The sequence below is a fragment of the Phallusia mammillata genome, chromosome 2 (genome assembly GCF_965637545.1).
Source record: "Phallusia mammillata chromosome 2, kaPhaMamm4.hap1.1, whole genome shotgun sequence".
NCBI classification, from domain to species: Eukaryota; Metazoa; Chordata; class Ascidiacea; order Phlebobranchia; family Ascidiidae; genus Phallusia; species Phallusia mammillata.
In genome coordinates, this window is record NC_137253.1 from 29,108,315 (window position 1) to 29,127,569 (window position 19,255).

The window sequence follows — 19,255 nt, forward strand, 5'->3', positions numbered from 1 at the left end:
ATCAAAAGAAGCTCGTGAGGTGATGGGGAAGCAACTGAAAACGATGAGAGAAACTATGGGACAACAGGGAAGAATCTTGGAGGTTTGGTTTGTATTTTGATTTTTAGGTTTTTGTTTCATCTACTTTTCTTATTATATACATTTGTAAGACAATAAATATCATGAGTTTAGGATTGACTTGGGTTACACTGCCATTGTACTTAGTCTTTGCCTCATTTTAAAAAGATTATACTTTAACTGCATTATTTCAAGCAAACAAAAATGGATGGGTTTGTCACATGTGAAATTGGGTACATTAAAGATTTTATACAAAAAAATCATTTTTTTTTTGGTTGGACCCAACGTGTTACTGTAAACAAACATTACAAATTTGTGCTATTTTTAAAACGGCTCTACGCCATGATGTATACAATATGGTACGGAATATAGTCAAGTCGGCTCGATCTATTCCGTCCTCGTTCGGACTTTGATTTGTACTTAATTTAGTAATTATTTCCCGGGGTCCGAAGTTTCATCTTTCGTTTGTTGATAAGTATTGGAATCAACATGCTTCTCCTAACCGGTGCTTACAAATCTTATAAAAAGAGGGGAGACGTTGGATTCCAATACTCCCGGTTTGGGTCTGCTGTACAGGTAGGCGTGTCACATGATTAATGTTATGATTACTTTTGCCAATTTCAATGGTTATTAACGTCCCTAAGAGAAACCGCTTGTTTGTGTGTGGGCGAACAAATTGTGTGAAACATGCTGTATTGTTTGTACAGCCGTCGTTATCTGATTGATATTAAGTGTCAGCTTAGGTGTTATAGGTTGATTTCCTCTGTGTTAAAAGCGGAAAGTAACCAGCAGCAACTCACCCAAATTTGCATGACGTTAGCTAAATCACGCTCAGTCTATACAAAGAACCACTCTATGTGTATCTTTAAAGGTGTCAGGCAATTTAAAATGACCTTGATTGTCTTAAACATTGTATTCGAGATCAACGTTGATTGCAAACCTGTTTTTATGCCTACACACCCATTCGCAGCTAATTTATAAATCTGACATAATTTGTGCAATGAAAAAAATCTGCCTCCATTGGCATTTATTGTTTTCTCATCTGCTTTGGAAGTGTTCAGAAACTGTTATCTTTTATTGCAGCTTGACATAAGTCTCTGCAAGGGAATAGAAATAAAAAACTCCGCTGTGGTGAAAAGGGGCGTACGGGTCCAAAATCGGTTTACAGTGGACCTATTATTGTTTTGTTGATGTGCTTTTCGATGCACCTAATTATTCCCACCATTCAAAGCACCTAATTACTTTCCCACAGAAATTCAACGCCGGAGCAAAAGAGCGTAGCGAGAGGCGTTTGGCCTCTCAGCATTGCTGGTGTGGTCTACTGTTTTTTTTTTCTGTTTTAAGAGGTTTGAGCTTTTTTGTTGAGTTGAGTGATCTACATGTAATTTCGACAGTGTAAATTATTTGACAATATATAGTAAGGGTTGTGTATAAAGACGTAAAAGTAGTGGAGTGAATAGACAATTAAGTTGTAGCCTTATAGCTACATCAATAGGAAGGTGTCCAATAATTAATTTTTAAGGTACTAATACTTGATGTATTATTGACAAGCTGCCACATTTCACATTTGTGACTGGCAACGCACTATTATGACAGGTATATTTTAGCACTTATCAACATCCAATTTTGTAAATGCTGCAAATTTTGTCAATGTTTTCGACTACCTTTACAGCACATATGTTGCTATGTTACAATTTCGCGAGCTGTCCTTTTTAAAAGTACACAATTTAACAAGAAAACGTTAACGTTTAGTAAAAAATGAAGAAACCAACTTTCCTGGTGTTGATGCGATTGTTGAAGCAAAATAATTAAATGAATTAACTATTATTTAGACAAATACAACTCCGTCCAAATTCTTATCAAAGGCGCTAATGACTCATTCGAACTTAATAAAGCTGCTTTGAAAGAGGCGTTAAAGGATGCATGGGGATATCCTGTCTCATTCATATCCATCTGTGGTGACAAGAGAATGGGAAAATCACACATTCTCAACTTATTTTTTAGTTACCTTATAGAGGTGAGTTTATTGAGTTTTTCTATTATATGAAAGGCATTTATGGCTAAAATGTAAATTCTAGTCCGAAAGAAGACGACGGTTTTAAAGATCATTTAAAACTATAATATATCTGTTAATTTGTAAACGTTCCTGAAATTGGAGTCCAAACCCCCCTCACAGATTTTCTGAGCTTACCACAAAGGGCTTGCAGCGCTGTGAGTTTAACCATTTGATGCTATGTTGAGTGTCATTCAGACTATTGAAATGGATCTGATAAACACACGGATTACGTTACGCACGGATTTCGGTATTTTTACGACCTAAACATCCCCGTACAGTGTACGGGGGTTTATTTTCTGCTAAGTAAATCACACCATTCTATCACACCAGCTTTATTAAACCACGAATTGTTAAATGACTTTACACGACTAACAAGCAAACAATGCGTTGAAAAGAGAACCAACAGTTCTCAATGCGGATTTTTCTCGTCACTCATGAGATCAGCTTTTCACGAAATGATGCATGTACAAGCTGTCTTCGAGTCAAAAGGAGGGGCACGAAGAAACACAGAAGGAATTTGGATTCTTGACAAACCAATTATGGTTGATACTTCGGAAGGCAAGGTTAATAGTTTCTTATTGCACTTAGGTAAAAATGCAATTAAAAGTAAGGGGCGTATGCTTACACATTGTCTTACCTTTTGTCTGTCCAAATTTGTCTAAACAACAAATAAACTTATATTTTTAAAGAGCACATTGCATTTACCTTTGGTAATGCTTTAGTCACAAGATTTTAAAATATTTTAACAGTTCCTGTGACCATCCTAATGTTTGAGCAGGTCGGTGTCTACTTGATGGACACACAAGGAATGTTTAGCAGTCAAACCACTATGAAAGAATGTTCCCAGATATTTGCCATTGCCACGCTTATGAGCTCACATCTAATCTTTAACGTTATGAGACAAATACAAGCAAAGGATCTCGAAAATGTAGACGTAAGTTCATAAATATAAAAATGAGGCTTTACCAGACACGGAAACTTTTTTAGCGTAGGCAACAATAAGTCAATATGTCTTTAGTCAATACTTCGTTAACAGTCGCAAAAGAGAAACAGTTTGTAAAATGTCTGCGCAGTGCTTGCTGTACTCATGTCTTGGTCGATAGATGACCTGAAAAGAATCTTATTTGTTTTGTAGTTTTGGACACAGTACGCGAAGGACTTAAACCTGCAATCAGACGATCAAACTTTTCAGGTACAATCTACCAGTTTCAATTTTGTGTTTGTTTAACGTTAACAGTTATTTATTGATTTACGTTGCTCTAAATCCATTGCATGTAAAAAAATTAGAATTTGCTCTTTCTCATCCGGGACTTTGACTGTTGCGATTATGGTTTCGGAATCCAAGCAGGGGAACGTTATCTTCAGGAGGAGTTAAAAGAATCTGACGACAAAACGGCGACAGTGAACGAAAATATCAGAAACATAAGAAACGTGTTTTCGAGTGTAAAAGCATTTGCAGTCCCAGCACCCCCAAATAGATGCGACTTTGAAGACAGATTGGTGCATAATCAAACCAACTTCACAAGTAAGGAATTTAATAGAATTAGATAAAAAAGCCGTTTGTACCATTGCTATTTTAAATAGATTTGGTTTCAGTTACAGAAGTATTCTTGAGTATACGATGTCTATACATAATCTTTAGTTCGCCTGTCACTAATTCAAGTCTAATAGAAGTTCTAAAAACGGTATAAGGCATCTCTTTACTTTCTATACCCCAATAAAGCGTTGCCAATTGGCCTGAAAATTGAGCCCTAACCCGGTCCGTACCCGACCCGAACCCTCGGCCCGAACCAGGCTCGAACCAGGCTCGAATTAGGCCCGAGCCCGGCCCGAACCCGAATCTTTTATGAGAAGTCCGTTTAGGCCCGAAAGTTTGATTGCCAGGCGTATACATTGAAGCCTTAGAAAAGGCTGAGAAAACATACAATTGGTCTTTAATAAGGCTTTTTAGGGCTGTTTGACATTAGGTCAGGTCAAGCGACTGGCTATAGCTGATAGAGAGAATAAAGTCATGCCCGAATCAACCTTGATTTTTCAGTTGGAGGGTATTTTGTACGACAAGTCAAAGGCCTGTTTGAGTATCTTCTGGAAAGCATAAGTCCCCTGACCATAAACGGAAATCCGATGAGCGGGGAGCGACTGTACGACTACGTGTTGAAATGCAGCGCAAATCTGCTGAGCGACAAAGTACCAGAATTATTTCCTTTAAGTGAGGTAAATTACAGGCTGCAGTGTTTGTAGATAGGTTCGCACAAGTGAAGCACTAAATATACAGCATAAAAAATGTTATTGACAACAGGCGATTCCAGTAAAAAACAACTGGTTTTGTGTTATATTCTGCAGCCGGTTTTTAAATTCCATCTTGACAAGCTTGTGAAACAGGAAAGAGCCAAATACAAGAAAATTATAAAGAAGGTAAGAACTATATATCGAAAGTCATTTACATGTTTGAGTAACTTTAAGCAATTTTTTCAATCTTATACTGCAGGCTAGGTATACCTTAGTGAAGTTCAACACTTCCTGTGTGATAATAATTCTCTTATGAACCAAACAAAACTCGTTATACTCTCTTTTCTGCATAATTGACAGGCGATGGACACCAATGAATGCTCGGTTTCTGATCTTTACAAATATCACAATGATCAACTCCTTGAGGCACTGGGAAGATTTGACAAAGTTGTAAAGTTGAGTGATAATTTGATCTTGGACTACAGGCGTAGGCTGGAGTCTGACATTGCCGACACTTATGAAGTTCTTTCTTCTTACTTTACCCAGAAGTTGGAGCAGAAAGACTCCGAGAGCAGGCGAGAAGAAGAGGCAAAGATTGCAAAAATGCGGGAGGGCCAACTGAGTGAGATGATAAAGAGGCAGGAAGAACAGATAAGAGAAACGGCTACAAAACACGCCAGGGATGCAGAGGAGATGAAGAAGCGCCTTGAAGAACAGGAGAAGCGCTTCCAGGAGGCAGAAGAAACAAGAAAAAAGGAAGTGGAGGAAGCAAGCAGGCTGCTTGAAGAAAATCAGAGGCTGCACAAAGAGGCGGAAATTTTCAGAAAAATGGAGGCTGCCGAGGCAAAAGCTAGATATGAGGAGCAAAAGCAACTGATGCAAAGGATGGCGGATGACAACTTAAAACAGGCGCGGGAGGCAAGGAATAACTTCCAGAAGATGAAGGAGCGCTTTAAGGAAGAAGAAGAACTGCTAAAATCTGACCCTAAAAACACGTGTCCAAAATCAAGCAACAATCAGGAAATGACAAAGCAATGCAGTAGAAAATAGACATTTCTCTTGTCCTGAAAGGTTTCTGAACTGGAATTAAAGTTTTGGTGATTCGTTTATGTATTATGGGTCTGTGTTTACAATTTAACTTTGGATTATAAAATGCACTTTGCCAAAAATGCGCAGTAATGATATCAAAAATAAATTTGTTACAAAAAATTAAGATTTTATTAATACTTTTTGTGGTTTTTGTTGTGTAGTTTTTGTTGTGTACTGAATGTAAAATGTAACCTAGTAAACAAGTGCGAATACCGTTTCACGACAAATGAAAGAATTGTGTGTTTTGTAAAACTTAAGTTTTATTAGAAAATTACACATGCTTTTGGTGCCCAGACATTGCAAATTAATCCAATATATTTGAAAAAACTATCTGTTTTTTTAATTGCGTTTTTAAAATCAACATTTAAACATCTTGCTCTTAGAGGTATTGCTGTGTTTTGCAAAACTGACTATATTTATATGGTCTTCCTTTGTAAATATAACTGGGAAGTTTATGTATGCTTCTCGATGTTTTAGATTTATGTTGATTTTTGTTGGCACATTACCTAAATGAAAGTTCCTGATCTTGGTTATAACCTAACTAAAATAAAAACTTTTACCGGTAGGTGATGTGCGTGAGCAAAATAATGCCACGATCCACGTCTCGCGCCTGTGGAAAGCTTCATGCGCCTGGCGCACGCTTTGGTCGGCAATCGACAACTCTACGTCTGCTGGTAATGAGAAAATATCTCGAGGCACGTCCTGGCCATGCTGAAGAGCAAGGTTTCGCAGCAGTGTATGTAGTTAGTTCCGCTTTTAAATCCATCGAAAATTGCAGCCTGGAAAGAAATGAAATACGTGTTGTGTTAGGTTTATAATACTGTAGTATCAGATTATGAAAAGGTATTACGAAAAAAAGTTAATTCACTTCTCAGAAAACTGTTGTATTTGTTTTAGAGCTTTTAATGATCAACGAATACGCCGGGTTTATAACTGCTGAATGGCGCAAACTGTAAAGCGCAAAACTGTTATGCTGCATAAAATGGGATTGCACGTATGGTTGTACAAGCTATTTAAGTTGATCATAAATGATAATGTCAATACGGTATTCTGCATGTAAACATAACGACAATGTTTTTAGCTGGCTGCAGTATTGGTTTAAAACTAATCGCAGTGTTGTCGTTATCCTGTGTAGCGTTCTAAAAATATCTACATCACGTTATTGCGCAAACATGAAAAAACGCGCTTAAACTATCGTAGGTGCACTTGAAACAACTTTAGATATGTTTATTCGAATCGGTCACGAGGATCACGTGACAGCCCTGGCGCAAGCGACAACAGTGACGTAATTTTCAGTTCCTCTCTCTCCCACGCGAGCGAGTTCTTTCACCCTGCGGTGTTTTACTTGGTGATTTCCCGCAGAGGCGCGCCTTATGTACGATGGTAGAAACTGGGCTCTCAGTTGTCTGTCTTGCAATTCAATCTGTATGCAGATATGTTTTTTGTTGTAATTGTATTCAGAGCTGCCTAAAAAGTGCATTTGCTGTATGGTTAGCTTACAATTATACTCGTAGATCTTAATTTAGTATATTTTATATTGTGTTTCTGTTATAATCGCCTAATGTATATTGGTTTCAGATTTTTATGAAGTTTTATTAGCATTAAAAACCGCAAGACGCCATGCCTGGAGGTAAGAATAACCTTTGTAACTAAACGTTATTGTGTTTCTGTTGGTATCAGTATAAAGCATGTTTGCACAAACATCTTAACTGGGTTTACAGATCGCCGGTTGTGTGGATTTAAACTTAACCGATTGCAATTGTAAATACCAAATTGTTAACTTGACTGTTGAGTATTTAGAAACGTAAACTGTATGTTTAAATAATTGAAAAGGTGGCCATTTCCTAATAACTTTACACCTGTCAAAATCATAGTACACCAGGCCCTTGAAGTCATGATACCACATTGACCACTCCCAACTTTAAACCTGTATTTATTTTTGGCTTATTTTTATTTCAAGACATTTTTGTTTCAGATAAACGGAGTTCTGTGTCGATTTTATCCAAGGGAAAAGATGATGTTTTCAAATTGGAAGTACCCGCATTAAAGAAGGTTTTGAAACCAGCTTGGGACAAACCTATCGCTATCATATCAGTATGTGGCGACAAACGGAAGGGAAAGTCCTTCATTCTCAACATGTTTCTACGCTATTTGGAACAGGTAAGACATCGAACTATGATGGGTGGTACTAAATATCCATTGATACCGCATGTTACCGCATGGTATACAACACCGTATTGTGCATGGTTTAAGGCACGTGAGAATGTAAGCACCAACAAAAGTACATGAGCCTAGATTGTAGTGTATTTTTCAATTGCATACCCCCACCCCAAAAGCTCCAATTAGCCGAAGTCGATTTCAAAAGTCCGCAAAATTATAATCTTTACGTAAAGTTAGTTTGTGTCCCATTAAAACTGCTTACCATGCGGTAGCATGCGGTATCAGGCGGTATTTAGTATCAACGACTGTCACCGGTCGTTTACAAGTTGTGGTTAAGCATTCCGTGTTGGAACCGCCTTTCTTGACTAACACGTTGTGTGAACTTCGATTTTAATAGCTTTAAACCTTTATACTGGGATCAATAATGACAACTGTTTCTTGCCTAGTACTGAAATCAATGGTTTGTTTATCGTTTTCACCTGTTGTACAGACTGGAAGTGGCAGGGATCGCTCTACATCCATGAACCCGCTCAAGTGGGTTGGCAGTGAACTTCATCCTGCGTTCGAGTGGAGAGGAGGAAGTAGAAGGAACACAGAAGGAATCTGGATCTTAGATCGTCCTCTTATGGTGGAGACATCCGAAGGGGAGGTTCGTGTTATTGTTTCTGTACCAAAGATCAAATGCATGCGTCAGTTACTTTTGCTATCTCTACAGTTTGCCTGCCACAATATGTAACTCAGTAGCCACAAACATCATAAAGTTGGAGGTTTAAATTCAATAGCAAGCACTTTGTTGTTTATTATATGATAGCTGACAAGCTAAAACTGGTCAAATTATCAGCAAACCGTATGTAACGAACAGGTCGCCCTGTATCTGATGGACACACAAGGAATGTTCGACAGTCAAACCTCTAAGAAGGAATGTTCCCAGATTTTTGCTCTTGCGACCCTTATGAGCTCGCATCTCGTCTTTAACCTCATGAGACAAATACAAGCAAACGATCTTGAGTATCTTGACGTAAGTTAGATATTCAAGACGACACTCTAACTTGAATATAAAATTGAATAAAATTTCTTTCTACTTTAGTTTTGGACGCAGACAGCCAAATACGTTGAAAGCGGGACATCTGAGGCATTTTTCCAGGTACTCCATGTAAAAATATTAAATATTTAGTCGCTTTATTGTAGTTGTTACTAAATGAACTTTAAGCTGGTTAAGCTTTCAGCAGTTAACTCTGCGAAAAAGCACACATCACTCATGCAAGAACGCTACAATTACACTATAGTTTGACCGTTTATACCTCAATCAGTATGTGTGCACAATGTCAACAGGTTACACAACATTTTATAACACTGAATTCTTTTAAATAAAGTCCCTTATTCAAATAGAATCTTCTTTTCCTTCTACGCGATTTCTCTTTTGCCGATTACGGGTTTGGAATCGAAGCCGGAGAACGATATTTGAACGAGGAATTCACTGAATCGGACGACAAGGATCGTGCAGTAAACGAAAACATACGTAACCTGAAGAACGTCTTCTTCAATGTGTCTGCGTTCGGAATGCCGGAACCAGAAAGATGTGTTACTGCACGGAAAGAGGAAGACCAACCGATTAACTTGCAAGGTATCTACACTATATACGCCCAACCTCTTGTTGCCGTTTAAAACTAAAATAAACTGAGAAAGCAAAGGGGTTGTGTCAACGTGAAGGCCAAATGTTTAGTCGAACGCATACATTACAGTTAAAGATGACGAGCTTTATATTGAACGCTGGTTTTAGTTAGCTAGGATTTAAGAATTATCGTGAATGTTATCTTGTAGGTTTTTTTGTTGTAAGACAACTGTTCTAACCATATTTACCAATTTTAACTTTTTTGTAGCTGCCGGAAAAGACTTCCTGAAATCGGCAACCGACTTGTTTAAATGTCTACGAAACGACATCAGTCCACTGCAATTGAACGGAAATCCGATGAGTGGTGCACAGTTATACGACTACGTAGTAAATTGCAGCAAGAATCTGCTCAGCGACAAAATTCCAGATCCTTACACACTGAGTGAGGTAAAAATCCTATTTAGTGAAGCTTTTCTCTACTTGAACAAACTCATAACAGATCTGACAGTGGAGTGGAGAAGCAACAGTCTATTTTATGTTGTAAATTTGTTTCTTTTTTGCAGTCAGTCTCTATGTTTCAACTTCGCAGTCTCGTTGATCGCGAAAAGGATAAATATGAAGCGGATATGGAAAAGGTAACAGATCGGAGTTTATTAGAGTCTTGGATTTACTATTGTACTTTATGTGTTGATTTTAGATTCTGGAGGATTTCAAAGGCAGCATGATCGACGTCCTTAACCAACACACAAAGCTTTTAAAAGAGGCTCTGGAGCGATATGACACAACTTCCAAATTCGGAAGAGAGGATGTGATCTTGGACTACAGGGGCATGCTGGAGCTTGGGATAATGGAGGCCTACGATGTATTTTACTCTTACCAGGAGAAGAAGCTCCAGCTGAAAGACTCCGAGAACAGACGTGAGGAAGAAGCAAAAATTGCTCAAGAACGACACGATCAACTCAACGAACTGGTCGGAAGACAAGAGCAGCAGATGAAAGAAGCTGCCGCAAAACATGCAAAGGATGCAGAGGACCTGCGAGAATGCATTAAGGAGCAGGAGAGGCGCTTTAAAGAGGTAGAAGAGGCTAGAAAACGGGAAGCTGAAGAGGCAAGGAAAGTACTCGAGGAGCAGCAGAGGATGTTTAAAGAATCCGAGATCGCCAGAAAGAAGGAAACTGCTGAGGCGACTGCAAGGCTCAACGAGCAGAAGCGCGAAATTCAAAAGATGGCTAACGACCACTCCAAGGAAGCAGAAGAGGCGCGTAAACGCTTCAAGGAGCAAGAGGAACGGTTTCGCGAACAGGAAGAGCAACGTAAGAGGGATGCAGAGAAGGCGCGTGAGAGAAATGAAGAACAGAGGAAAGAGTACCAACGTCTGGAGGAGCTCCGACAACAGGAGGCAGAAGAGGCCAGGCAACAAGCTGAGAAGCAGTGGGAGCAACTGCAAGCTCTGGAAGAGAAGAGATCCAAGGAATCAAAAGAGGCTCGTGAAGTGATGGAGAAGCAACTGGAAACGATGAGAGAAACTATGGAACGACAGCGAAGAGAAATGGAGGTTTGTTTTGTGTTTTTCCTGTCGTTTACTTGCACTATGTTTGACTTGCTTTAGGTAAACCACGAAAGCAGCTTTGATTTCCTTTCCGTGGTTTTAATCATTTTGTCATCGGTATTCAAAGACCTAAAAAGTACTTGTTTTTTAGGAAGAACAGGCAGTCGGAGGTATTGGAAAGATTATCGGTTGGGTCGCAAACAAATTCCTGAAATAAAGGTGATAAAAATAAGTTATGAGTACTCTACTTCTACACTTTATAAATGACCAAACATTTATGTCATATTGTCATCATAACATATAGATTTTTGGCTATCTACATGTCTGGCACATGACAGCAAACCAATGCAGTCCAAAACGCAAATACAATGCTTGTTGTGTGGAGCCTAATAATTGGGAAGCTTTTTTGTTTAAAGGTTTTCGTCTTCCTTGACGGGCGGTGATCAAGAAAGCCTACTTGGATTTTTGTCTTGGCTTTATTTTCTTGTTGATATTTTTGCAATGTTCCGTATTGTACAGTGTTTCGTTTTTGTGCGCCTACAAAATGTTTTGTTATGCTTTTAATGTCGCTTGTTGTACTGAAAAACATTTCTTTACGAAATCTTAAACTGTTTTCGGAATAAACAGTGCTTTTACTATGCGACCAACTAAGTGTATTGGCGAAGATGAAAAATATGTTTTTGCACTAGACCCTGCAAGTCTCACAAAAAACGGGACATGTTCTTGCGTGGGTTGTGTGCCAACCGTTTGCGTGGGGGCGTTGTGTAAAGAATCGTTCCGTTTGTCAAGAAATTCCAAAGGTCATCGGCTTTCCAATGAGGAACTGGTTATGCGCGGGGTGGATTAATTGTCTGCATCAAATCTGTAACTCCATACCTCTGTAACAGTCGCTTGTTGTTTGACGTGGTTCCTTTTAAATAGATTATTTGCTTGGTATTTGTTTCAATGTTTTGTACGCCATTGATTTATATCGCAGAAACCCGATACCTAACAATCGATTGGCAAGTTTTGCTGACAGAGTAGTGCGACTGGATTTGCCGCGTCTGGCGTAGACGGTTGAAAATCGCTGAATGTGTATAGGGTTGCCATCGACATGGACCCTAAAGTAAAGACAACCGAAAAAATGCACTTTTATACGATTCCAAACAAACGTGCTGGAACAAAACTTTGCGGTTATACGATTAAATATCACATGCCATATATTATGCCAAAAACAATCTGTTCCAGCAACTCCTTGTTCGTAGAAATTACTTTGTACATCTCACAACAGCTGAGGTCTAGGTTTACTTTAATTTGTAGCAGGGACTTGACTGGGATTAGACATTGCCCTTCAAAAAAGGACAAATATTATAAATAAGGACGGTATGGCAATCTTGTGTATAGGCGAACTGAAATAAAAGCACACAACAGCATACATCGTGATTAAAACCCTTTAAGTTTACTGAGCAAATATCGTAGTTGTTTGCAAAGCAATAAATAAGTCACCCAAACGACTTACGTCAAGTCGCTGACCCTGTCTTTTAAGGATTAAACAGTCACTGTGTTGCCTTGCACTTTAAATTTTAAAACGGGATTGCGTTTGTGCGGCATGAGATTAAATGAAACCTGCATCGACCTTCGAAACTTTAGTTTCGCCCAGACAGCCAAACAGGCGTCACTTTGTCTATGATAGCGGTTGTTTGAATGTCGTCATTTAAAACTTTACCGGTATCACGTGAGCAACGAATGTTTACATGCAGATCGCCTACGGTCAGTTTCGGTTCCTCTCTCGTAAGGGCAATCAGCTTACTTGGAGAGGCGAGAGTAAAGTTTCGCCACCGTCAGAAAACTTTTTAAACTTTAATTTGCAACTCCAAGCGTTTTGCACTCGAAGCTGAGGAGAATAAATGAGCGCTCCACACCGTTTCTTCTTTTCTCCTGTGTGCTCCTCGCTTGCGCGGTGTCGTGGGTGTAAGCTGGATAAGGTTTTTGATAAACAGAGTTCTCCGTTTAACATTGTTTTAGAATGAAACTAAAAGCGATCCACTGTTGCACACGCTGGAAAGGCCTTGCATCGATATACATTTTGATTTGAATGCAGTTGAAAAGGCAAATGGGATTTTTCAAATTAAACAGTGTTAAAAATGTCCAAGAAGTGCACAAAATGTGTGTTGCTTTATATTGGGACGTTTTTTTAATGTTGAAATAACAAAACCACATCCAGGCACCAATTTCAAATAACGTAGGCAAGGTGGTATTGTTTGGGGAGTTCTATAATAGGAAAGCTGTTACCAGTTATCAGTAGCCCAGGAGTTCTAAAATGTTAAACAAACATTTAAGCCAGCAAGTTTTGCCACGAACATGTGACTGTGGATTCAGTTCCTATTTTGACTCATAACTTATATACGGTCGATGACGTTACAGTCATACTTTTTTGGTTCCTCTGTGGACTCATGTGAATATTGAGTGAAATTAGAGTCAGTAAGTTTGATTCCCTTTTGACGCCGCACCAGCGAATCGCTCGAAAGGGCAAATCTGCCTTGGTATTGTCTGCGTGTAGGAATGTTATTGAGCGCAGCCGGCACGGTGCTTCCAGACATGTGACTAGTATAGCGAAACTTTGGACTAAAGGTGGTTTTTGCTAGCCAGTTGTCATCGGTTAAAGGGTTATTTGGTTATTTGGATTCATACAGAAAGCAAAGTATTAGATTGTTGCACAGTTATTGTCACGTAAAAGTAGAAAAGTTATTTAGTCCGCTTTGACATCTGAGTTTTAGTCCGTAATTAAGTCAGATCGTTGCTGTATGTGGCTTGTTTCGCCCACGCCAAAAATTCTCTCGACTCAATTTAAATTCGTACGTATTTCTTTTGCAGAAACTTGATGTTTTAAGGAAAAACTTAAAATGACACTGTGACAGCACTGAAAAAGTATTGCTATGACAGGTATGTATGCGCACAAACAGTACGTAGGTCAATATTTGCAGTCTGTTTCTACTTTTTCCACACATTTTTCGTTTAAGGACTCATAGCCAATATTGAGATTTATTGTGTTCATACATTTGCCGTCGTACTAAATCTATCAAGGTTACGCTGCTATATTACCGCACATTTGTTTGGTTTCATGGCAACCTGACATATAAAAGCAAGCTAAACTTGAGGTCAATCGTTAATGCTTGATTTAAACCCGATACCTTATCGTAGTGGGACAAGGACTGCGCAGTTTATGACCCTGGGAAACACGTAAGGAAAATCACTAAACCCACAGTCTGCAGACCAATAAACATTACAACAAAGATCAACTTTCATTTCCCTTGTATACATTGCAATATTGCCTAAGTTTAACATTTTTTCAGACAATTACAACACCGTCCAAGTTCTGATCAAAGGCCCAGACGACTCGTTTGATCTTAATAAAGACGGTTTGAAAGCAGCTTTGAAGAATGCATGGGAATATCCTGTTTGTATCATCGCCATCTGTGGTGACAAAAGAAAGGGAAAATCCTTTATTCTCAACATGTTTCTTCGTTACCTTATAAAGGTAGAATTATAATGTATAAAGTTTATGTTTGTAATTGTACCAAACACTTTCACTGACTTAATCTAAAAAGTTGTTTAAAGCAATGTACTGACTTCGTTGTTGCCTATAAAAACAGTTGTGATTCAGGATTAACGACAGAGGTGTCAAACCGTAATCTCAAGACAATTAGCTCTTTTACCAAAAAACTGCTCTGCATAACCAACAACGTCAGATTTTTTTATGGGGAGATTTAGTAATTTTTTATTAATTTTGGGTACTTTTTTGCAGGGTCTACCAAAAACCTCACTATTGTCATACTGGTGGGGTACCAAGGAAGATCTACATGCAGCTTTCGAGTGGAGAGGAGGGTCAAGAAGAAACACAGAAGGAATCTGGATTCTTGACAAACCAATCCTGGTCGATACCCTCGATGGCAAAGTGAATATTTTTATTTATTTTTGCTACGAAGTTCGATCAAGATATAACTTTGCAAAACAGAAATTTGACAACAGCTCGTATTAGCAAAGTGTAGTTTGTACTGCTAGCTAACGCATACATTGTTGAGTAATAACCTACAGTCAAAATAGGCCTGAAAACATCTTTATATTTAACCAGGTTGCTCTTTACTTAATGGACACACAAGGAATGTTCGACAGTCAAACCTCCAAGAGGGAATGTTCCCAGATTTTTGCTCTTGCCACGCTTATGAGCTCACAGCTTGTCTTCAACCTCATGAAACAAATACAAGCAAACGATCTTGAGTATCTTGACGTAAGTTTGATAATATTTACCTCGACAATATCGTTTCAAAACACGTGTGTACCCATCTGATTTAATTACATAAAAAATGTCTAAGACTTTAACTGAACAAAACGATACAAACCGTTAAAAAACGACGTTATATAGTAATGTGAAAAGCGTTTTAGAACGATAGTTTTTATGCAAGCTTTATAAGTTGTCATAATGTTTGTTATTAAACTTAGACGTTTTCTGGCGACCACAATAGACATTTTTCTTTGCCTTGTAGTTTTGGACGCAGACGGCGAAATTTGTAAACACTGGATCAGACGAGGCATTTTTTCAGGTATTTCTTTTGATTTTATGCCTTTATTTAAAACTTATAGTAATGAGAGTTAACACCATTGTGTAATACACAAATCAAAATTACCATGAACATGAAAATTCGAAATTGCAGAGTTTGCTGTTCCTCATCCGGGACTTTTCCTTTCCCGATTATGGTTTTGGAATCCAAGCAGGGGAACGTTATCTTCAGGAGGAGTTGAAAGAGTCTGACGACAAAACGGCTACAGTGAACGAAAACATCAGAAACTTAAGAAACGTGTTTTCCAGTGTAAATGCATTTGGAATGCCAACACCTCATAAATCCGTCACTGCGCGAAAAGAGGAAGACAAACCGGTTAATTTGCAGTGTAAGAATAAAAATAGAAGTGCCGTTTACAATTATTTTTGCCATTTTACCAAAACGTGTATTTAAAAAAAAATAAACATGTTTATTACTGCATATTTCAGATGCTGGAAAATCGTTCATGCAGAATGCTGAGGACCTGTTTAAGCATCTTAAGGAAAATATCTCTCCTCTGAGTTTAAACGGAAGTCCGATGAGCGGAGAACAACTGTACGACTACGTGTTGAGTTGCGGCGAAAATCTGCTTAGTGACCAAGTTCCTGATCCAGTTAGTCTGAGTGAGGTGAGTCCCATTGTTTTCAAAATTGTAAAGCAGCATAGTAGTTTTGTGATTTTACCTGAACACTGAACACACATTGTTAGGAGTGGTTTTAAACGTGTTATTGCATTCTGCAGTCGGTTTCAAAGTTCCAACTTGGAAAACTGGTGGAACAAGAAAAGGCCGAATACGAGAGAATCATGAAAGAGGTAAGTTCAGTTTTAATTCCAGAAAATGATTACGTAGGCTATTTTCAAAGTGGTTTAGTCCTACCCTGGTAGTAAATTTTCATAAAAATACAATGTGTCCAATTGAGTACGCAGTCAAGCTCGTCTCACGTGCATTTAATACAAAGTAAATACTTCGTTTGTCTTCAGTGAAAACGGACAGCTTTGTGCTGTAATTGTTTTCACACAACTCAGATTTTCGGAAAAGTGTCAAAAACTGGACTTGATTTGACCTTATCTATGAGCGTGTACTGTTTGCAGCTTATATCGAAACCTGTTTTATATTTTTGTTGTGAGGCCAACTTGCCAACTCTTTAGTTTTGTGTACTATCTTGCAACACTATTATACCTCACAGGCGATGGACACCTACGAAGGTACGCTTTCTGATCTCTATAAATATCACGAGCTGCAACTCCTCGAGGGGCTGGGAAGATTTGACAAGGTTCATAAGTTCGGCAGAGATGATGTGATTATGGACTACAGAAATACGCTCAAGCTGGACATTGTCGAAATTTACAACGTCCTCTCAACCTATTTTACCCAAAAGTTAGAGCTGAAAGACTCCGAGAACAAGCGAGAGGAAGAGGCAAGGATTGCCAAACTAAGGGAAGATCAATTGGGCGACATGGTACAGAGACAGGAAGATCAAATGAAAGAAACAGCTGCAAAACACGCCAGGGATGCAGAGGAGATGAAGAAGCGACTTGAAGAACAAGAGAAGCGTTTTCAGGAAGCAGAAGAACAAAGAAAAACGGAAACGGAGGAAGCAAGAAAGCTGCTGGAAGATCAACAGAGGCTACACAAAGAAGCGGAAATCGCGCGAAGCATGGAGGCTGCCGAGGCAAAAGCTCGGTTTGAGGATCAAAAGCAGAAGATTCAGAAAATGGAAAATGACAATTCGAAACAGGCGCAGGAGGCACGAAAGAACTTCCAGCAGATGGAGGCGCGTCACAGGCGGGAAGAACAAGAAAGAAAAGCTGACGCAGAAAAGGCGCGTCAAAATTATGAGCAACAAATGAAAGATTACAAAACGATGCAGGAGAAAAAAGAAACAGAGGCTAAATCAGCGAGAGAACAGCAACAGAAAATGTGGGACCAGCAAAAAGCTGCTGACGATCGTCGATACGAGGAGGCCAAAGCAGCACAAGCAAGAACAGAAAAGCAATTACAGGAAATGCGACAAAAACTGCAAAATCACCCGAGGCGTGTAAGTATTTTTTCATCACATATGGGTTTTTTTAATTCTAAACTGCAAATTGCAGTAAATGTTATACTGCTTTTTTTGTAAACATGTTGTTCAATCACGTTTGTAGAGCTCTTCTGACAAATGTAATTATATTCCGACGTTTCGACGTCTCATATAGGTCGTCTTCATCAGGGTAGATAACACTGAATGCGACTAGTACAGTGCATTCACGCGTTATCACAAGGCCGCCGTATTGATATTAATGCGGCGTCTGTTGTGGCCCGGGAGCCTGACTATAGGAAAAGATTATTTCTTGAGTCATGGAATATTCACCAACGGGGTAACACAATGAACATCAAAACAGACGTGATGCTTTCAACGTGCTACAGGCACCTCCTTAAAGATTCTCGCGCGGTGCTTTCGTTGCGTTGTGACGTGCTTGCGTTCCATTATTTTTCCTTTGTTTATCGTGCACTGTCCTCGTTGCATTCAGTTTTATTTACCCGGATGAAGACCAGTGCTGGATTAACCATTAGGCAAAGTAGGCACGTGCCTACAGGCCAGTCAAAAATCCAGGCCACAAAATTATGACAATGATTAGGCAACACTGATAATTCTTTTTTTTCTTTGGCAACCCTGATTTTCGGGCCACTTATAAAATGTGCCTACTTCCCAGCAGACCCTTAATCCGGCAGTGATGAAGACGACCTGTACATTTCTCAGAAGAGCTATACAAACTTGATATTATGCCTTGATATGGCAGCAAATAGCTTATATGTTGGTCAATAGTCAAAAACCTTAATTATACTTGCTTAACTTGTTTTCCAGAAACGAAAGGATAAGTGCATCATCTCATGAACTCATTTTCTATTTGTCTTTGAAAACTGCTTTTAATTTTTGTTTTGTTCTATTTCTTGTGTGAATATTCATGTGTGAATATTTTTATGACACTATTTTCATGTGCTGGGTGTGATTTGTTTAAAATCTTTTAACTAATATTTGTTTTAGTGTTTTATACGAGACTGATTTTCATCGCTATGTACCTATATTCCAAAAACATTTTACTGATCTATTTTGTAAACATGTTAGTCAATCAATACACGTCAAAAATCCTATTTTTACTTGCTTAACTTGTTTTACAGAGACGAAGGTAACTGCATCATCTGAACCAATGAACCATTTCCAGTTCTTGCTTTGCCAATGAAAAATGCCTTTTGTTTTTGTTATATTGTTAGTGTGAATATCCAAAGCTGTTTTTATGATAATGGTTTCATGTGTTGGGTGTAATTTCTTACCAAGCTAAATATCTCTTATATTTTGTAACTTTTCGTTAAACAGACATCCACTTCTTGAATTTCAACCAAACTTATCGGTCTTTGTAACTATTTTTGTGCGGTTTGGCAATTGTAAAATTGTTTACATGGTTTTGCATTGCTACATCTATACGTGTTTAATCTTACTTCTGTTGCATTTTTTGTGTGTGATGTTATCGATACCTTTTCGATTTATGCTTTTTTGCTTTCATATGTCCTTTTTTGCACTTGACAGAAAGCAGTAAAAAAGAAAAAAAGCCTAGAAGAGCGTACTTGTTTTGTGTCACTTAATATTGTGTCATTTTGTAATGTGATTGATGTGTATTAGGCACTTTTGCTTGTTGTTTGACGTGGTCCTTTTAAAATCATATATTTGATATTTGTTTCAGTGTTTAGTACGCGATTGCTTTACGTTACGACATCCCACAACTCTCTCAGTATCTCAGAATTTTTTTTAATATATCAATTGTGAAAAACATTGCATAAATCGGTTAAAGTGTGTGCAATAAAACCGTGGGTGTTAAAAGCCCCTGGACTTGACTTCTAATCTGTTTCATACTTCCAAAAACTTGATAGGTTGCCTATGTGCACCTGA

General features: G+C 38.5%; 2 protein-coding genes across 3 annotated transcripts; both read left to right on the forward strand.

Annotated features, from left to right (window-relative positions):
• Positions 1-413: 413 nt before the first annotated feature.
• LOC145213269 (uncharacterized) lies at positions 414-11,390 on the forward strand. The gene is made up of 20 exons (XM_080081501.1): positions 414-633; positions 1,310-1,403; positions 1,890-2,074; positions 2,509-2,676; positions 2,892-3,047; positions 3,249-3,305; positions 3,401-3,638; positions 4,152-4,327; positions 4,457-4,528; positions 4,703-5,390; positions 7,407-7,591; positions 8,082-8,240; positions 8,454-8,609; positions 8,679-8,735; positions 8,981-9,215; positions 9,472-9,650; positions 9,767-9,838; positions 9,901-10,758; positions 10,904-10,971; positions 11,169-11,390. The coding sequence occupies exons 1-19, from the start codon at positions 547-549 to the stop codon at positions 10,967-10,969; spliced, it is 3,888 nt and encodes a 1,295-aa protein (XP_079937627.1). The 5' UTR covers positions 414-546; the 3' UTR covers positions 10,970-10,971; positions 11,169-11,390.
• A 2,197-nt stretch (positions 11,391-13,587) lies between these two features.
• On the forward strand, positions 13,588-19,200 carry LOC145213610 (atlastin-3-like). Of its 2 annotated transcripts, none has more exons than XM_080081971.1 (10): positions 13,588-13,674; positions 14,085-14,269; positions 14,537-14,686; positions 14,864-15,019; positions 15,276-15,332; positions 15,444-15,678; positions 15,779-15,957; positions 16,071-16,142; positions 16,517-17,368; positions 18,176-19,200. In XM_080081971.1, exons 1-10 carry the CDS (start codon positions 13,668-13,670, stop codon positions 18,203-18,205), a joined length of 1,923 nt encoding a protein of 640 aa, XP_079938097.1. In that variant the 5' UTR covers positions 13,588-13,667; the 3' UTR covers positions 18,206-19,200. The 2 variants fall into 2 exon arrangements, with proteins under 2 accessions (XP_079938097.1, XP_079938098.1); XM_080081972.1 differs by having other exon boundaries at positions 18,490-19,200.
• Positions 19,201-19,255: the final 55 nt, after the last annotated feature.